The sequence below is a fragment of the Oryzias melastigma genome, linkage group LG1, assembly GCF_002922805.2.
Source record: "Oryzias melastigma strain HK-1 linkage group LG1, ASM292280v2, whole genome shotgun sequence".
NCBI classification, from domain to species: domain Eukaryota; kingdom Metazoa; phylum Chordata; class Actinopteri; order Beloniformes; family Adrianichthyidae; genus Oryzias; species Oryzias melastigma.
The window spans coordinates 18,952,229-18,973,688 of NC_050512.1; the positions used below are offsets into that span (position 1 = coordinate 18,952,229).

Consider the following 21,460-nt stretch of genomic DNA (forward strand, 5'->3'; position numbering starts at 1 on the left):
TCTCTGTGAATCTGCTACATTTTTAATGAAATGTGATCTAAAATTTATGGAAAAAAAAATCCCACCATGTGTTTTTTCCATTGACTGTATATGACAGTTGGATCGAGTGACTCCTCCCCTCTTGCGTTCGAAACAGGAAGTAGCTGCTGGCTCCAAGAAGCCAAAATCCCATAGACTTCTATAGAGAAATAAATAGCTATTACTCAGTCATGACATTTGTCAGAATTACTATTCTTGCTCTGCTACATTTTTTAGCATATTCTTGCTAATCCTATTTTTTGTTCAAAATATTTTTTTAATCGCAAGTTATTCAATACATGTGCTGACCAGTCAGATGCCTCAATAAAAGACGTTTCACATTGAATGTTTGAGATGTCTGATCGATAAAGTATCCTGAGCCCACTTTCAAGAAGAGGGGGTGTGGCCTTCTAGCAAGCTCACTCTTGATTGGCGAGAGTGCTTGTCACAGGAACAATGACTCAGATCGTTTTGGATCAATTACTACTTAATAATGCTGTCTGATTCCAACATGGCGGTGCCCATATCACAAAAATGGTGACTGAATTAACTTTATTTGGTAAAAGCGGAAGAAAGCTATTGTAAATGGGCGAAGTTACACTCACTCGATCCAGTTCTCATATGCATTCATAAAGTATTTCACGGATATCCTTTTTTTAGAAAATGTATTCAAACTTGAATGGTTGTTGGCACTGCAGCAGTTGTTACACTTCCTATGCGGCTGGTTGGAGGGGAGTCTGAGTCAGAGGGCACAGTTGAAGTCTTCCATGCCGGGCAGTGGGGTTCCATATGTGACGATCAATGGGACGACAGTGATGCAGAAGTGGTGTGTCGACAGCTGGGGCTAAGGTGAAGATCCACAGAGAAAACTCACACAAAGACTGCTGAATTTGTTGCAGAATCCACCAATAATTGCAATAAAATTGTGTTCTTTTCTTCCAACAAAAAATAAGAAAAAGGGATGATAGTGATAGAATTAAGCTGAAATGAGTTGATGTGGGTGTCAAATCGTCTTTCTCTCCCTCAGTTTCCAGAACTATGACAAGTATTCCTTCCATTCAGACACACAGATAGAAGAGTGAGCTGTAACGAACATCTGGGGTCAAACAGTGAATCGGGCTCATTGTTCCTGAATGAATTCTAGTAGCAAACACACACGCATATTTAGCAACAGTATATGCTCTGCACATGTGTGTAAATGTCTGCTCTGTCAAGCCATTTCTCTGGAAAAAAAAGAAATATAAGCTATTTTTCTTACATTCCTTTGTTTTAAAACAATAACCCTGTAATGTTTTTGCCTTGTTTTCTTCTTTTATTTCCGCAGTGGTGCAGCCAGAGCATGGGGACAGGCACATTTTGGCAAAAGTTCAGGCCGTGTGTGGCTGGATGAGGTGCGTTGCACCGGCAATGAGCTCTCTCTGGAGCAGTGTGCAAAAAGTGCGTGGGGAGAACACAACTGTCTGCACTCGGAGGATGCGGGAGTGTCTTGCCTCCCCCTTACAGGTATTTCACCACTCCTTAAGAGCATGCGATACGTGTAGTGGGGTTAAAGTATGATCATGCTTAACCCTTGTGCTATCCAAGGCATGTTTACATTGGGAGTGGGGTCATCTGGACCCCACATGGGTTGAGACCTAATATTAATTTTTGAAAAGATGTATTTTATAAGTGTGGGATGGAGTCTGGATAAATGGTCAGAGATGTAGATACAAATAGCAATCTTTAAGCCATAGTTTGTTTTTTGCAGTACATGAGTTGAACACATTTCAGCTTAAACTGGTCTGCAGACACTAATGACACCAAAATGACAACATTTTAGAGAATACCTCATCGTGCCTTAAAGCACAATGTCAAGGTGAAATGTTTACTAATAAATCAGATGTCAGTAGAAATACTACAAAACCTAAAGCGCATTATTACCATTCATTACAAAAGTTCTGAAAAAATTTTTATTTTCGTCTTGGTCTTGTGATTTTGCAGTTTCCGAATTATATTTTTGTGTTTTGAATTTTCAAATTTCCTTTTTTGTAAAATATCAGTGTGTTTGATTCTGACTTGATTATAAATAAGTTACCTAAATAGATATTTGAAAGATTTTGAAATACATGGAGCTCTTCTCATTCTCTTCAGATGGAGCCACCAGGTTGGTTGGGGGTGCAGGAAGTCACGTAGGCCGTCTGGAAGTCTTCTACCAGGGTCAGTGGGGGACAGTTTGTGACGATGGCTGGACTAAGTTCAACACACTGGTGGTGTGTCGTCAGCTTGGTTACAGGTACTGAAAGGTGGTCATGCACCTTGATATGAAGGGTCAAGCACATTTTTTAACCCCAGAAACGTGGGCACTTATCTCTTGCAGGATTGGCGAAACTCTCCTCCTGGAAGGGCCAGACATACCTCCAGGCCCACGCTTTGGGGTGGGGTCAGGTCCCATTCTACTAGATGATGTGAACTGCACCGGAAAAGAACCCAGCCTGCTGTTGTGTAACAGAAGGGAGTGGCTTCGTCACGATTGCACACACCAGGAGGATGTGCACATTGCATGCAATCCTGAGATTAATGGAGAGAGTCTTCCAACTAGTAAGATAGCAGCCATCGTTCTGTTTGACTAATCCTCGATGGTTACCAAAAACAACAGAAAAGCCTAATGGCTTAACTGCGCCGGAAACCTAAAACTTACGAACATTTGCCAAGGTGAAGTAAGTTAATGTTGTGATAAGTAATATTCACTACTGTCTGTATCAAGGAGAGGTCGCCTGCACATGTGAGGGAAATCTTTAAACCTAACCACTAGATAAAATAGGAAATAATGAAACATTTGTTAAAATCAAAGTCAGTGGCTAGTGTGTAGACTGAGTTTCATACAGTGTGACAGGTTAAAACAAAAAACAAAAACATGCCCAACCAGTTTCATAAAATTACTTTTCTAAAGAATTATATTATACTTTTACCACAGCTCGGAATTTGTGTTTGGGTGGCTGTGGAGCACAGGTAGAGCGATTGACCAAGACACTGAACCCCACATTGCTCCTGGTGGTTACAGGTTGGCGCCAGTTTTCAGCAGCAGAGCTGCCATCAGTGTGTGGATGTGTATAGGTGAATGGGACTGTAAAGCCCATGGGGACATTTAAGATGGCAGTAAAGCGCAATATAAGCTTACCCAATTTATGTTTTTTAGCACTATATTAATTATACAACATTTATGAAGTTAATTTAGATTTTTATCTTTTGTTTCTACCCTTAAAAATGCACAGAAGTTAGTATCTAGAAGCACTTTTTCCTTTTTACCCTCTGTGGTGATGACATGTACGGCCTGGCATTTATGGCTGAAATTAATGTGAAGCCAAGTTATTTTTAACGATCTCTAACTCCAAACAGTACTCCCCTCTTGACCTCATCCTCTGGTCAATATCTTCTGCTGGTACTTTGTAGGCTGCTTTGGAGACAATAAAGAATCAGAGTCTACCATCTGGCCCTTTCAACTTGGAAACTACAAACAGATGGGGCTATACAAAATATCTTCATGTGCCATATTTTACAAAAAAAGTTATTTATTTATCTCACAAAAAGAGGAAAATGGCAGAAGGACCGTATGAAACTAACTACAAAAGTGTGTGCTTAGTGAAAGCAGAATGAAAACAGGTTTTAATGAACTGTAGAAGACCAGGCTTCCCTTTTACATGGCAGGTAATGAGAAATGGAAGGAGCAATAAAAAAATATTTTTTCCTCATGTTTGAAGAGTCATGGAAATCCAAGCTGACCTGAAGTCTGTTTCTTAGATATCTGCTGGTTCAAATGCCCTCTCTGTTGGATCTCATCTTACTAGGCAGACACGCAGAAGATGAAGCCATTGATGCAAGGGTCGGTGCTTCGTGGCATGTCGATCTTAACAACTGGGCTGCCTGTAAAGTCATTTAGACAGTGGTAAATGTTCCACAAGGCTTTAAAAAAATCTTAGAGGAAGAATAAAAATCCATCTATAGTTTCTAATTGATATAAGTAGACATGCAGATTTTTGGAGGATGACAGTGCAGAATCATTGCATCTTTTGTCACCGGGGTGACCGAACCCTTCAGACATCATCAGGAATCCTTTCAGACTAAACATATAGAGTAGGAGATAAATACATATCTTGTTGTCATTTTTGACGCTGTCATGAGTTTCATCAATGATGCAAAAATATGCCTTTGTGGTTTTAAGATGTCCTTTTGATAAAATGCTCACTTCATTAGCTGGTTTTGCGAGGTGTGTGCGCTCACACAAAAGGACAAAGTACTATCCTCACACAAATATTCTATTCATAGATTCTTTCATTGCACGTGATTTTGCTCCTATTTTCACCTTTGAAGATTTGTAAAAACAAAAATGCTTTCGACTTTCCTCAGCGAGCTAAAAAGGGGACTGGTCTAGACTGGACAAGATAAAAAATGAAACAGATCAAGTCAGTCTGAACTCTGAATTGTTTCTATTCTATCATTTTCACATTTTATTTAGCTTTTAAAATCTTTTGTCCAAAAGTTTTGTGTGGGTGTCCACGTACATTTTTATGACCGTGTATTTTTGTAGTACTTGCATAACTATCAAAAACATCTAAGTACCATATATGAGAATATAAACCAAGCTTTTAGAGTCAGTACATGCACGTTTTGGTTTGCAGTCTCAGTGGCATGGTCCACTTAAAATATTTATAGATTTACATCTGTTTGTGTTTATATTAAACCAAACCCTATCAAATGCACATTTTGAGTTTTATAAAGTATAAACAGTTTCCAAACTTGCTCCCATGAGCTTCTACTGGGAATTCGCTGCACTTAATGGTGACAACTTTAGATGTAGTTAAGTTGTAATGGCTTCGACTGGTTGAGGGGTGTATTTATTTAGCCACGCTGCAGTACCCGAATCCTATCACTTAACATGGATGTGATGAAGTGGGTGTGCATTCATCAAAAGATAGTCAAAAATTGATTTAAGAAAAGAAATGATCTATATTCCAAATAGATAAGTGAAGACTGTTTGTCACCTTTAAATAAGAGGTTTTTTTTTTTCTTTTGATGCTTAAAAGAAAGGTGGCCGGTTGAATTTGAAATGTATAGGTTTATTTTAAAAATGCACTCACATTTCTTCTTACAAAAAAAAAGATTATTACAGCTGGTAGAGCTTAAAAAGTGAGGTAATTCTTACGTTTACCCTTTCTTGAACACTATGTGTGAAACCCTAAGATGTTCACACAGGTTAATATTTTGTTGAAAAGGTGAAATAAAGTCTGTTTTATATAATAATCAGGTTAGTTCACATGTTATTGTATAATCAAACTCAATTAATGGGTGCATCCATGTAAGCATATGTAGGGAGAACCAATAATAGCTTAATCAAAGCAATAAAAAAGCATGAGGGGCAAATTATGAAACACTGGATTACACATTCTGAACATTGTGACCATATGATCAAAAGAGCACAGGCACACATTTAGGAACTGACATTGTTGTGGTCTGTTAAAGAAGAAAAAACAAACAAAATAATTATGCTCTCTGAACAGGACAAGTGCGTACACGTCGTACATTTTCTAGACATGAATGACAGGACAATCAGGTCTGTAAAGAATTTGTGAGTATTTGCTTTTCTATTTCTGGTCCTAATGCGGACTTGAAGGAGTATTTCAACAAACAGGATTTTTCTCTCTCTCCCTGTCAGTGATAGAGAAATCAAATCTCAGATTATGTATCATATCAGTTGTTACAAAAACACAAATATGTATTTATAAATGGACGCATGCTGGTGGCTGACTGCAGACATGTAGATTATACCCAATAATTAGTCTTCCAAAAAGGGAAAAAAAACACTCTTCTAAAATGAAGGGTGTGTTCTTTCCCCACCTATAAGTAAAACTCTAAAGACTGGGTTCAACTTTTGTTACAGCACTGGCAGGTATGTTCGCACCTTGTTTCGGAGCAGTAAAACAAAGTCAACCGGGGACATCAGAGAAAAATTCCTTTTATTCTGGTCATGACTTTAGTCTTTGACTTTGTTCCAGCTGCCAAAGTTTGACTTTGTCCTTTGAAAAAAGCTGCTTTATTTCATCATAGTCACTTGTTTAGCTACAATCACATTTGTAGGCTTGTCTTGTGTTCAAAAAAACAATAAAAGATAAAAGGTGACACTCTGGTGTTGGTATATCCCCAACGAAAACCATATAGATACCTATAGGAAAGTACAAAAATGTAATAGTTTGAGAATTTACTGCACTTATAGCGACTTTTACCATTCCATTGAGTTTTTTGATGTCATAATAATTGAGATGTCCTCTGAAATGATTATTGTGGCCTAATTTTTAATTGCCTGTTTTGTTGCAGGTTTTCCGGTAAGGCTTGCAGGGGGAGAAAGCACCAAAGAAGGGCGTGTTGAGCTCTATCTGTTTGGTCAGTGGGGCACGGTCTGTGATGATGGGTGGACTGATCAAGATGCTGAAGTTGTCTGCAGGCAGTTGGGATACAGGTATCAAATTTGATGTATTTTTTATGTACTTGCATTAAATGAAATCAGTATGATATGCATAACAGCAAAGCACAAATCTTTTTTTTTTCTTTTGGTTGTTATTTAAACACACGGTTTTATCCTTCCTTGTTCTCGCAGGTGAAAGTAAAAGGTTCGGTTGTAGTTGCGGTTTTCACCCCTCGTGGGTAACAACATAAAGTGCCACTGACGTGGTAATACCTAACATTCTTTATGTTTTGATGTCACAAACGTCTGTCAAGCCTCTCCCAGCGCTGGCAGCCAAAGAGGTGCAAGTGACTCACATAAAAAAAAAATAGAAAAAAAAACACACACCAAGACCCAAGAATTTGTGGTCTCAAAAACAATAATGAACAAAAATGCTTGAAAAAGATAAGCAATAGCTGCTTGAATAGCTTACTGCTGTCTAGGTTATACTTCCCCTTCCTCTAGATTACAGGTGTGATAAGCTTTTCTTGCTCCTTGAATAGAATCAGGCAGATGTATAGGAAGAATGGAGGATTCTTGATTTCTTCTCGAGTTATGTCTTTTCTGCAAGGCTGATATAAATGTTTATGTTCCTATGCTCTGGTAACAATTATCCGGTGCGATGACAAGCGTAGGGTCTTTGGTATCTGTTTAATGTCAATGTCCAAGCAACTGCAAACCTAGACTATGAGTCAAAAAGTCAGTAATGCATGAATAGGTCTGGCTACTTTAGTAGCAGCAGAGAGGAGAAAGAAGGGTGCAGTTCAAACTTAATGCTTTGTGTGCACAAATTTACAGTGAGGTTGTCATCAACATCATCTCACAACTAGAAGTTTGTGGTTTACGTTGCCCATGCATGGACTTTCTCCTGCCTCTCTGGTTTCCATGCACGCTCCAAAACATAAATGTTTGGTTGATTTTGCATTTCAGGACTATGAGTGTGCGCTGGGCAGATTTAATGGGGATGGTTAAATTATATATATATTTTTTTATTTGGTCTGCTTTAAAAAGTTGGCAAAAGTCAGAGAAAAACAATCAAGCTGTACTGGCTTAAGTCTGCTTGAATATATTCACAATACTGTTCAGAATTATCTAATGTGCCAAATTATGAAAGGTAATTGTCAAATATAAAAAAAGGAATCAGAGTGGAATTACCTAAACAAATTACCATGTAAAATAAACTGTTGTAAAGTCCCACTCTGATCATCTTTTGATCTGTTTTTAGTGTTCTCTGGGTTTTTTTTTATTATGATTATGCCGTTTTTAGCCAATAAAAACAAAAATACACTGTAAAAAGTGAAAGATTGAATCAATTATCAAAAGTTCTGTAGTTTGTTATATTTAATTTTGTTATATTTATTAGTTTTTTATCAAATTACATTTTTAAATTGAGTAAACCATCAACTAAAAATTTTAATTTGATGAAAAGTAATGGTTATAAATGTAACAAATTACAGAACTTCTGTTAATTAATCCAATCTTTCACTTTTTACAGTGTATATTGTTTTCTCAGACACAGTTTCTGCAGAGTGGCTGTAGTTTAGTAAAAAATTGCCTAGGAGTTGTAGGTGGTACTGTTTGTGTGGAGTGAGCCTGCCCCCACTTCCCATCATCCATCTGTTTATACGCTGTCCCGTTAGCACAGCCTCTTACAAACCCTGCATAACGTTACGGGTGACGTAGATCTAGCTGCCTACAAGTTGATGCATTAGAATGGAGCAGAGCAGAAAGCTTGTCTGCTGATTGAAAGCTTTACGTCACACGTACAGACTTTATCAAATTACGTTTTTCATCTGCTCCTGATTCAGAATAATTTAAATAAAGAAACACTCAGATATGCAAATTAGAGCTTACATTTCTGTATATATGTCCTCCATCACGAGAAAAAAGCCCTAAGAACATTTTTAAAACAAAAAAAAAAAAACACAATTTTCCTCTGAGTTGGCCTTTTTTAGGTGCCTCAATTGGGCACATGTGCCCTTAGATTAATTTCAGAGCAATTCCTTCCATTTCCCATGCCTTTAGCATTTGTTCCGATCAGAATGCTGGAAAAGAGCTCAAATTCATGAGGAAAACTGTTATGGTTTGTGGCTTTGCAATGTGATCACTCTACACATTTGGCTCACTTAAGTGAATCCAGACTTCCTTCTCTGTTTGTGTAATCCATCACCGTCTCACAGATTTTTCTTTCACGTCTTGTGCTCAGCCCCCGATTGTCTGTCTGTCTGTCTGTTTTTTATCTTCATCTGTAAACTTCTCTGTTTTCACCTCTGGCTTCATCACACATGTCTTTGGTTTTCAAGCTGGCCTGCATTGAAGAGACCACAGATTTTTTTTTTTCAAAATCCTACAAATAGGCAACTTTTTATTGTAATATTTTTCCTTTATGGTTTATAAAAGAAGTTTATCACTCCTGACATATTTCCATCTGCATTACCTGATGATGTAAACTGTGTCTGGTTGTCTCCTTTGGAGACACTTCATCATAAACTGTGAATGTTTCACCAAAACAAGTTCTCTCGTCCTCCTATGAGTCCCCTATTAGTGACAGACTCACGTATGGACAAAATAGACATCTGGATTGCATAAGAATGGGCGAGGAATCCGTTCTACATGTGTAAAAGGCATGTTCAGATGATAACTGTGGGTCATGCAGGGTGTGGTCATTTTTCTGAATGTATATCAGGGACCTAAAGTGACAGAAGAGTGTCTAATGGTGGTCAAGTAACTAAAATCTTCTCAGAAAAGTTGTGCTACAGTTGATTTAACACTGAAAAACAAGCCAAACTTTATTCTAAATAGTTCAATTTGGGTTTTTATGAAACTTTGGGGGTTATTACTTTATAAAAACTAAAATTGCTATTTTTTTCAAGGGAAGGATTTTCTTAATCCCATAATGGGGCAATTTCACCTCATCAGGCCATTTGATGTGTTTTTCATTTCATGAAGACGTAAATGTGTTCAACGTATGCCAGGTCTGGAATCTAGGCAGGCCAGTTCATGCCTGTTTGGGTCTCTCTGTGAGGCTTTTCCTTCTATGGTGCTGGCTTTTGAATTAAACTGTGATAAGAAAAGCCAGATGGTTTTCTCTCCTTTAATGCCTTTGGTTTTTAGAAAGAATTTCAAGCTCTGTTTTTTTACGCAGTTTTTTCATCTTAGAGTCAGTTTTTTACTAGCATGTGGCCACAGAGAGCAGCACTCCTTCTGTATATAGTCATTGTAACCTATGATTTTGCAATGACTTCTTCATTTTATGAATTTTAGTGTCAGGAATTGGCTAGTGGATGATCCAAAGTACGTGAGTCTGGGCTTAATTGCAGAAACTTAAAACTTTGGCAAAGAACCACATTAAACACATGAAACAAATGAAGCAAATGGCAGTACAAAGCACCAGATGACCTTAAATATCTGATGAAAATAGGTGAGACTGTGACATGGGAGGGACAAACAAAATAGAAGCAAAAGAAAACATAACTGAGATCAAACAAAGCAAAGAATGAGCTAAATCTTCACATCCATTTTTTTTAGAAATATAAGGCTCTCAAGATCAGAACAGATTTTGTTCAAATAGCGCGTGTGTTTGCACCAGTTTGCTACCCAACACAATTACTACCAGTTTAATACCAGTTTTTCAGTTTTTCCAAAATCTTTTAGCCAAATTGTGTCCAAAATGATACCAACTTTGCACTGTTCCCCCTACATTTGATATTTTGCATTTAAATCAGATGGTATTTCAATTTAACAACCACTGCAGTGTTTTTTTTTTTAATCTATTTTCACAGAAGCACATCAAGCAGACATGATGTCAGTTTCTAGGCACAGATCCAGCTGATTTGAAGGTTCACCCTCTGCATACTAAGCACTGCCCGGGGAGCTATAGGAAACATAGATGTAACACTTAATCTGTCATAGTTAGAGACATGGGACTCCCAACGGGAGAGTCGTGTTACAAAACTTGTCACCCAATGAACTTGGGGAATAGCTTATAAGACGTTCTCTTTCAGTTATCTATCAATCATAATCGGAATCAGCTAGAGTCCATACATCCCAAACCTATAGGCTCGTGGGAGATGTGAAAGAGAGCTGTTTGTGGTCAAAGGTGAGGCGTTATTACAAGTTTATGTGATGTCACATCCCAGTATGAAGTACAGTTTGACCTGTTCTGACATCACAGGCCAACACATATTTTTTTTATTTTGAAGATAGAGTTCCTTTATTTTCAAGGTGTTCTGACTGGTTTCATGGTAGATTCCAAGGTTTTCTTTATTTCCGCACCACTAGTGAAAAATCTTTTTGAATAAAATGTCTTTTTTTTTTTCACTAGTGGTACTGCCAAGGCACGCTTGATGGCATATTTTGGCGAAGGGACCGGCCCCATCCACATGGACAATGTGAATTGCCTGGGTGGCGAGCGCTCAATAGCGGACTGCATCAAACAAATGCCTGGCACTCACAACTGTCGCCACAGTGAGGATGCTGGAGTCATTTGTGACTATGGTGAACCACACTACAGCAGCAAAGAGGTTAAAGGTCAGTCAGATCAGGGTTTTCCTCACACGAAACACTGTCAAATTATCCTGGAGTTCTAGTCAAACCGTAATGTGCTTAGCAAATACTGCCAAAGTTAGCTGTGCACCAAGAAGCTAATGAGAAACAACCGTCTGCAGGAATGGAAGAGGTAAGACGTTTGGCAGAAAGTCATAGCCTTCAGTGAGAGTGTATACATGCATGAGCAGATGGTAAAATGAGGTAGCTGAGTTATTGCTGCTCTCTGCATTTTAGGACCTGCTCACAAAGTGCTTTCTGTTACCTCCTGCCATTCCTCACAGGCTGGGGTGGGTAGTTACAAGGAACATTTACTCACGTATAGTTCCTTAATTTACTAGTTTAATTTTATTGCAATACTATAGTTTATTTTACATTTACTTAGGGAAATCCTTGATAAAAAAATAGCTCTGCTGTGCTTGTTGTGTTCTGCAGGTAGATCCTACAGAAATTATAAAACATGCAAAAAGTTGAGCATTTTATTTCATTTGTTTTTAAAATTCTATATGTTGATCAAATGATTTTTAAATTAAATGAAAAATTTGTTACTTTTTTACCTGGGCTAACATCTTTTGTCTTCACGTTTTCATTATCATCTGTAAGTATTCCTACTTTTGCAAGACTATACAATTTGACTTATTCACATACTTCTATTTGGTTCTCATGAAATAGGCATCAATGTAAAAGGATGTTTTGTCTATTCGGCTATTAGCCTCAAACATCACACACGCACAGAATGTTAAAGTTATTTATTTAACTTGTCATCCATTTCACGTTTGAACGTCATAGCAAAAGATGAATTTCAAGCATCACGCTCTTGATCGTTATAAATATTTAACGAACCCAACATCTGAGCTTCAACGAAAGGTTTTGCAATTATTCTCCCTTCCTCCTCCTCAACACATGCTCCGTCTTTTGTTTCTGTCAGATCCTGTCGTCTCACTTTGTGGTCTGCGGCTCGTCCATACTCGCCAGCGGCGAATCATAGGTGGAGAAAACTCTCTAAGGTAAGCCGGAGCGAATAGGGGGGATTATTGACGGCACAGGGAGAGTCTGAGCAAGAGGGAATTCTTATCCTCCGTACACACCGGGGATGTGTGGCACGTTCAAGAACTTTTTTAAACGTGGGTTTTTGTGCGCACTTTTAGCATATGGTGTTTTCACTGGACTGTTGCTAGCCGATACTAGCACACTCACAGTTGGAAAAAATTTGCTGCAAAATCTTGTGAATCTTGGCTTTTTTTTCTTTTTTTCACAACTCTTTTCTAATATATGAAAGACATGGGCTGAATCCGAATTGCTTCCCTACCCCTACAGCTTCTCCCTATTTCTCCAAGCGGAAAGATATACAAAAAAAAGTGTCTTAAATTTTGGATATTACTACTGTTTGATGATCAATAGATGCCAGTCATCTATGTTAGTGTGTAGCTGCCAGCGGTTGGAAAATTCATAACATCAGTTTTATATTTGTAAAAATTCTTAGATTGAAATGTAAACTTCTGTGCTTCAGAGCACACCCACATGAAGAAACGCATTTCTCCTCTTTGCCACAAGCACACACAGATACGGGGGAGGGATAGGCAGCCCTAAGTCCCTGCCTTACCTCCATTAAAAAAAATAATAATAATAGCTTTGAAGCTCCACTACTCCTTCAAATGTTCCAAAAAATTGAACAATAAGGAGGAGCCATAAGGCTAGGGAATGCAATTTGGATTCATCCTTGGTGTCATATAGGCCTGGTCAATACATCGCAAATTCATCATTGTTGTAATATCCGCCTGTGAAATACACATATCGAAAAACAGGGCTTAAATATTTACACATACAAAAAAAATGTTGTGGGAGCTGGAACTATTTAACCAATTAAATATAGCCCTTTTCACATTTGACCTCAATGGACGTCTTCTTTGTTAGATACTCGCCTTGTATGTAGACGTTGGTCATTTAGAGTATAATTTAAGTTCTGTTGAACTTATGTAAATAAAACTGATGCAATGACATGGAAATTATGTTGTTTTGTTACATGGTCATGTATCGCAAGTCATATCGTCATTGCAACATTGATCACTAATATCGCATATTGTGCAGTCCCACTGTTATACAAATTGTTCATTTCTCCTCCATGATTATTTGTCAATCGGTTTGGTGTTGCCATGATTTAAAAAAGGAAGTTACCAAGATGTCACAACCAAAGCCAAGTCCCTAATTGGTCAAAGTTCAACTGGTTAAACTTTTGGCATGCGTTCAGTCGCCGCATGTTTTGTACATATATAGAGCCCAAAAACTGACTTTAAAAATGGCATCGTTTTGAATGCGGAAGACTGAAACAAGCATATGCGTGCGTTACATAGACTTTTCATTGGAAGTAGTCACCCGAATATGCATTTCTGAACCTGGTGTGAACGTAGCATCACTATTAGAGGGAAATATGTTTTTATCTACTAGTACAGAGTTTACACATGTATGTGCTTGTGTTGTGAGTATACTTTCACTGGAAATTATGTATGCCTTGGGTTACAAATCTGCTCGAGCCGTACATGTTTTGGCAAAACATCACTATTTTTTGTATCAGTTCCCAATCACCTGAAAGAATGAGAAAGCTAAGACCTGAGGCTGCTTTTCAAGCGTGCCAGAGACCCGAAGATACACATGTTTTATTGCTCTCGTTCTTGCTGCACTTATGCACATGGTTTACAGTTGCATGTTTATACTTCACAAAGCCACACGTAAACTAACTTTGGCGTCTATGTGAATGTTTATGCCATCGCTGACTCTTTATTTAAATTCAGGTGCAATGACCTCATGTGCTGACTTCTTTCTTCGTGCTAATGGTTTCAGTATTTTATGAGCAGAAACACAAAACCTCCGCATTACAGTTCATTTGTGCAATTTTGTAATTCATCGGATATTGATAAATTTTTGTTGTGCGACTTGACTGTGTAATTATGTTTACAGGGGTGGCTGGCCGTGGCAGGCGGCTATTCGTCTGCGAGGATCCAAAGGTGATGGGAGGCTGGTGTGTGGAGCAACTCTCATTGATACTTGCTGGGTTCTAACTTCAGCACACTGCTTCAAAAGGTCAAAAACTTTCAATCCTTTTGTCAAACACACACATTATTTAGTGTTTATTGGAATTCAGAAGTGCAGACATTTTTATGCACCTTGTTTTACAGTTTATTTTTTCTGCAGACATCAGGTTATCTTATTGTGTGGACTCAATCTAAGCTGGTTACACTTTCAAATGCAAAAATGCATGCATTTACAAGGTCCCCGAGGACTATAGTGTTAGCATTCCTCTGCTGGCAGCTGGGAAAGTAATTCTTTTCATAGCAAATTCCACATTAAAAGAGTCCAACTTATTTTTGAAATATATTTCAACACAAAGTGTCTTTACTTATCAACAAAAGGAAAATCGCCTGAAAATAGTGAGGCTTAAAGGAAATTGTCAAAGAGTGTTGAGCTAAATGGAAAACTGGGAGAAATGTGTACTTCAGCTCTCAATTCAGTTGCATTGGGATTAATATTTTCAGTTTTACAGACTTTACGACTAGGAGTTTCACATTTTTGTGCAGGAATTTCAACACCTTCATTTTTATTACTTAAGTTCTACAGGTTCTTGTTGGTATATATCTTATGGCATTTCAAACATTTAAACAGGTCAAGACATCTGACTCATTGCAACACATTCTCGTTCGTTCCTTTTTTTTCTCTTTCTTCTTATGTTAAGTTATTTTGGTGTCAAATTACAATTTGAACAAAGATTGTTTCTACAAAAGGATTTTAGCTATTTAAAGCTGTTTGAGGTTTAAATAGTTCTGACTATGAGGTAAATTAAGGTATTTTTAAAGCACAATTCTCTACTCAGATACTTTAAAGTAATTTACTGAAAAAAAATCACCACACTAAATTCACAATTTTAAAATAAATCCCAAGTAAACAGTGCTTCCCTTAAAAATCACTTTAAAAATTGAATGAATGGAAGAACGCTGTTAAAGTTTTTCAACAGTTAGACAGGTGGTGCTTGAAAAAGTTTAGTTTTAGTCAGAATAGAAGTCTGTCTAATGTCAATCAGGGAGATTGTTCTAGATTTTAGCTGCAGGAAATTGAACACTTTATCGTGTTTAGTCCTGAGTATAGACACCAAGGAAAAAGCCAGTCCACACGTTTCTTATAAGTCCAAGGGGGTTCATATGGGATCATCATGTCAGAGAGATCCTTTGGCCCTAAGCAATGGAGAGATTTGTATAGAATTAGAACTGCTTTTCTTTGTGCGTCAAGAAGTCAGTGCAAAGAGCCCAAGTACAGGACTTAAATACAATCACTAAAATGGAAATTGTTTTTGGTGCTTTTAACATGTTCTTGTAGCATTCCTGATACTAAATACTCATTTCTGAGTATTTTTGTATTCAAATCATGATGGATCAGTAGCACATGAAAAAGCAACCAGTTGAGACGCAGCAACTGAAATGGGAAGAGCAAAGTCTTCCTGCTTCGCTCCATTCTGGTGCATCCACTTGCAGAAAACTTTAATACTTACTTGTTTTGGTCAGAACCAATTGCTGATCTCAACTATAGCAGATAAAATCTGTTATAGTAGATTAACCTGCTGATGACAAATGTGTAAATAAGACAGTGAACCTTTTATTCTGGCAATGTTTTGGAGATGTCACATGTCTATGATCGTAAATATTAAAATTTGACTTTTCATTTTATTAAACTCAAGTACGAGCATGTTTACCCCTAGATTACTAACCTGTCTTGTAAATTTTAGAAAAAGAGATAAAAAATAACCCTTAACACATTTTCTTTGTTTCTGTTGAACAAAAATGATAATCTTATTCTTGTCCGTCTTTAGCTGCAGATACTGTGGATCGGATCCACATCCAGTAGCTGTGAGTAAAATGTAGTAGTAGCTGTGAGCATCATCTGTGGTTTGATATGTCGTAAGATACATGATTTGTGTTTATTTTAGGAATTAGATTTAACAGAAGAGGTCCAAAACTGGATCCCTGGGGGACCCCACATCAGTGACAAAGTTACTGTCTTTAACAAAGTACTTTCTGTCTTCAAGATAGGACTTAAACTTTTTAGGTAGTACTATCAATGCTTACCTTGGCCTCCAGACTTTGTTATTGGATTACTTGGTAATTACATGGGTATCACATCAAGGTGACACGTGGAAAAACTCAGAATAAGACTTTTTTCTCACCAAGAGTTGTGGTGGATGAAATTTGAAAGTTTTCTAACAGCTATAGACTTGTTACTTGTGTTGCGATTCTTTTTGCATCTTAAAATACCCAGAATTTAGTCATTAAAATTGTGTTAGAAAAACATATGAGCTGTTGTTACAGTTTGTAGCCATTTCAGAAAGCACATTTCCCTTGTTGTACCCAAAGTCTTAGTAAACACATTCTATATTTATACAAATGTATTTATTTTATTTATTTTTTAATTTATTTTTATTTTTACTTATTTATTTAATTATTTTTTATTTACAATTAAATAAAAAAAAATGTGCGTCCACAACACAATGTATGATGTGTCAGTCTGCTTTAATTCTTATTGCAGAAACCTTTTTGTCTGTTCCATTTTTATATTTCTTTGAAACTGTGTTTCATTTGTAAGGACTAAGTGATTGGTTTGTAATCAGCTGAGTTGAGTATTTGGGTTGAATTCCTGAAAAGCCAAATGTATTCTTTTGTTCCTTGACAGCTTAATGTGCCAGTCACTCTAGTTTGGAGCTCCTCAACGGTCTTACATTCTAATAAATCAGATGCAATGCAAATGTGAGTGAGGGTTCCAGCAGGGAACTGAAAAATATGAACCTTTGTCATCCATTTTGTTCCAATTTAAAGTCTTAAATGGCATTACTGTTTAAAAATATATGTCATTATCTATATACATTTACACAATGTTATATTCAGATATTGAAGCCCTTATTGTTAAAGTCCTAATTTGTCTACTCCCTTTAGGGCTCACACTTTGCTTTGTATAAGTTGACATAAGTGACTGTAGGTGGAGTCCAACTGAGCTATTGCATCAATAACGAAAGGATTAAAAGGTGAATACCTAGAAGGACCTAAATGATATTGTGTGTGTTTATGGATACACCCTAAAACCTGCATAACCTTATTTCTATTGACGTGTGTTATTGTTGCCGAATTGTTTGATGAGCTTAACACAATTAGTTTACAATTTTAAAAATAAATACAACAAATTGATGTCATGCAACATAATGGGTTTGAATGACAGATATGTGTCAATACATTCCTAATAGCCAAATTGCTATTTCATATAAACCCTTAGGGTTCACATTTTGTTCTAAACGAGTTGTAATAAACAACTGTTAATAGAGTTCATAGAAGAATTATGTAGAAATAATGAAGAGGTGGATCCCTAAATTCCATTTATATAAAGTCAAATAATCAACTCTTGTATGTAGGTGTGTTTGTTTGTGTGTCATTTCAGTGAAAGGTAGTTGAGGATACACCCTAGGTTGGAAAAGCTTTGTTGTGTTGCGTTTACAATGATTAAAAAACAAAGTTGGATCTTTTGTTTTTTTTTTTATTTTTGGTACAAACCAAAGTTCTTAGTTTACTTAGTTACAACAAATACTGTAATTTAGCCACAAACCACCATCATGCCTTTATTCTTGGACCATTACAGACATGTTCTTCTTATGAAATTCTAAAATTCATTGTTTTTGAAGATGCTGCATCTTCAAAAACATTGAAACTTTTCTTAAATCCATAGACCCCCCCACCCCAATTGTCTTCTGGGTGGTATCTTTGTTCAGTCTCGTATTGTTGAATAAATAACGCCGGCAACAAAATAACTGAGTGCCATTAATGTAATTTTGTTTTTTTTTTCTGACCTTTTTGATAATTCGCGCTTTTTTTAAGCACCACTTCATCTTTTCAGTAAGCTCCTTTTTCATATGGGACCAAGTTTTTTTTTCTCCTAACCAACAAGCTAAAATAAAAACTGGGAGAAGATGGCCAGTGGAACCAATTTTAAAATATTCCTTTTTGCTGAGATTTAAAAGTAATTTACATAACAATCAGACATATCTGTAAACTATGAAACCACAATAACCCTACAATATGAATAGCTGGGTGTGAATAAACAATCTTTGTATAAATTCCTAATGCTGAATTGTTAATTTGTCTACTCCCTCAGGGTTCACTTTTAGCTTTGAATTTGTTGACATAATTTATTCCAGGTGGAGCTACAATACTCTTGGCTATTATGGAAATAATTAGACAATTAATATGGTGGACAAATAATAGTTGTGTGTGTGTGTCATCTCAATTCAATTTCATCTAGATACACCCTCGTTTTCAGACGCCTGAATGTGGAATAGCGCTGTGTGTTTGTAGATGATGATTTATGTTGTGTGTTGGGTTGGAATCAGTCCTTCGACATTTAAACTTTGTGGCTGAGATGAAATAACCCTAATTACCTCTGTATTATAACTGATTCACCATCAAAATGTAATATTTTCCATTCTTGATTTTTTTTTTATATATGAGCGGAGAAATATCAAACACACTTGAATTCTTTCACAATGTCATCCATAGTCTATACTACTAGCAGCATACAGGACCGAACCGGGTCATCTGACCTCCTTGTTTTGGACATTGATGTTTAATGAGGCTAATAAAGTGACACACATTTAGAAGGTGGAATGTACATTAAATGGCAATAGTAAATGGTAAATAATTATAAATATAGCCCTTTACTACCTTCAGAAGGCCCGTAGTGCTTTACAGTCACAGTCCCATTTACACACAGATGGTGGGTCCGCTACCAAACACTGGCGCCAGCCTATAACCGCCAGGAGCAATGTGGAGTTCAGTGTCTTGCTTAAGGACAGTTCGACACATGGGTGTGCAGAGCGGGAACTGAACCTACAATTTTTCAATCAAACGTTAATCGCTCCACCTCTGCACCACGGTCGCCCTCATTACACCACAGTCTCATTACACATGAAAAGATTGCTTCCTATTACTTTTAGTTTTGCTCTCAAGTTCTTTGATACTGCACACACGATGATCAGTTCTTCATATTCCATTTGGTATATAAACTGTAACCATAGGTCATTTTCATGCGGTTGACATATTAAACCAGTAGTTTTGCAGCTGGAGGAATGCCAACAGTAAGAACCTGCTTACATTACCATTTATTTGGAAAATGCCAAGTTTCACCAAGATACAATCTAGATTATCTTGTAATATAGCATAATATTTTAACATTTGTGTATTCCTTGTATGTGTTTATCTGTTTGGTATTCTTTTCTGTACCTAATCAGAGAGTCAGGAGCATCTTGATGCTCTGCCAAATATGCAGTGAGATCTAGAGGTAATCAGATATTACCAGCAACAGTCTGCCAAGTGTAACTTTACACACAGACCTACATGCTCGGTTAAAAGCCATCCTTTAAATCCTATTTTCGTTTGTTTGTTTAGTAGTTTTGTTTTCTTTCGCACTGAGCCTAATTTTATTGCTGTCTTATTTATTTTTTCAAAAAATGCAAAGAATATGGATCAAATTATGACAAGCGTTGAGACCAAACCCCCATCCTCAGTTCTTAGATTTGACACAAACCAAGAAATATATAATGTTGCAGTTCCTCAAAAAAGCACAGGAGGCAGATTTCAGAAGGGAGAAATTGACTCCCATGAAAAATCACACATCCAAAGTAAAAAGTTCTTTTAAAAAAGAGTCCTAAATGTTTGATCAATTTTCTTGAAAAAAAGATTCAACTGTATTAAATTTGTAACTGAGCTTTTTTTGTCAATTTAATTTGATACAATCTTCAGTCTGGCATTAAAAATAGAAAAAAACATTTAATGTCTTAAGATGGTGAACTGATTGTAAATAATTTCTCACTAGCTATTGTGGTAAAGTCAATATGATATGGAGGCCAATAATCGCCTATTTTTTTTTTTTATCAGTTCAAGTAGATCTGTCAGAATATATGAACACACCTTCTTGTTTTATTTATTGAACCTCTAGCGGTAGCAATACGACAAAATAAAGACAGAAGGAATCTAAAAAAGAAATCATACTATAGTAATTGTTACTTGTTCTCCTAATTTAGAATCTTCTATCTCCAGAGTAGTGACTTTTAGTGACACATTCTCATCCATCTCTGATTACTCCATTAACTGAAATAACTTAAAATGGACTTTTAGCCAAATTTGTTTCCAAAAATCCAAACGTTTTTTTGCCAACAAACATTCACTGATACCAGGAAATCATAAGTTTCAAAGAGGAACACTTTCAATTGTGTAGAATTGTTTTGAAAAGCCGCATGCTACAGTCCCTACTGCCAGCATGGTGGTAGTTAAGCAAAATACCAGCTGGAGCAGAACTGTACCACCATCAGTTTGTAACTGCCACCCCCACACCCTCGAGCGCATGAGGGCGCAGAAACTGCATTTTTTTAAAGCTGCATTTCAATTTTATCGTTTGGAATTTGATGGCTTTTCATCTTTTAGTAAAAACAGAGCTGATCATTGTAACTTTTTCATTAAGACCAGGACTAAAGATCAGCCTAAAAACAAGAATGCAGAGTTACTAGTAAAACAAAAGTAAAGAGAGCTGTAACACATAAAAGTAGAGCAAGAGACTGTACATAAAATTATATAAGATGTGAATGATTGTTCACAAATTTAATTTACATTTAAAAAAGAATCGAAATGCATTTTCATTGTCTGTTCTTGTCATGTCATACGATGGTCATATTTTTGAGCTGCTGACATTGTTGAACATTATAGTGGAGTTTTTATCCTATCATACAGTATGTCAGCTAGCTTTTGACAGTTTCTATAAAATCTGTCCAAGGCCTTTAGAGTCCACCAGCAAGCTGCCATGCACTGTTAGCAGCAGAGGCAGACAGCTGCAATAGCTCATCAAGTCTGTGACACCACTAAAAGGCTTTACTGTGAGCGTTGCATGCACCCGTCCTGTGGATGGAGAGGAATCCATGCTAGCATGATGATGGGATATCCCTAACTTCATCTAATTTGAAGAGTATGGCACAGCTTTGAAAACATGGAGTTTTTGGTTGACTTTGAATAATAACCCATTGGTGGGAGTAAAATTTTAATAAAAACTGCACGGCAGAGGATGATTTTATCATACATAAAGGTAAATAAATAAAGAACTTGAAAGCTCTGACACTATCTGGCAACACTGCTTACAGAGCAGCTTATTGACCATTTGACTGACAACAAATAAAGTGCTGTTTAAAATTTTAATTCAACATTTTACTTCTGTTTACAAACTGTAGCATTAAAAAAATCACCAAAATTGTTGTTATTGACTTACTTTTACTTAAGAATGAAGTCTGTGCGCTGCTCCTTCTGAAGAAACAGATGATAACCTGTTTGTAGAAGTCTTTCTTTTCTTTCTTCA

At 36.8% G+C, this 21,460-nt stretch overlaps 1 protein-coding gene across 1 annotated transcript in view; it reads left to right on the plus strand.

Annotated features, from left to right (window-relative positions):
* prss12 (serine protease 12) overlaps positions 1-21,460 on the plus strand; it is a 32,039-nt gene that overhangs the window by 4,158 nt on the left and 6,421 nt on the right. Inside the window, exons 4-11 of the mRNA XM_024289555.2 lie at positions 717-867; positions 1,343-1,521; positions 2,149-2,290; positions 2,375-2,595; positions 6,367-6,508; positions 10,818-11,023; positions 11,967-12,045; positions 13,994-14,116. Coding sequence (XP_024145323.1) covers positions 717-867; positions 1,343-1,521; positions 2,149-2,290; positions 2,375-2,595; positions 6,367-6,508; positions 10,818-11,023; positions 11,967-12,045; positions 13,994-14,116 — 1,243 coding nt within the window. The remainder of the gene's footprint in view (positions 1-716; positions 868-1,342; positions 1,522-2,148; positions 2,291-2,374; positions 2,596-6,366; positions 6,509-10,817; positions 11,024-11,966; positions 12,046-13,993; positions 14,117-21,460) is intronic.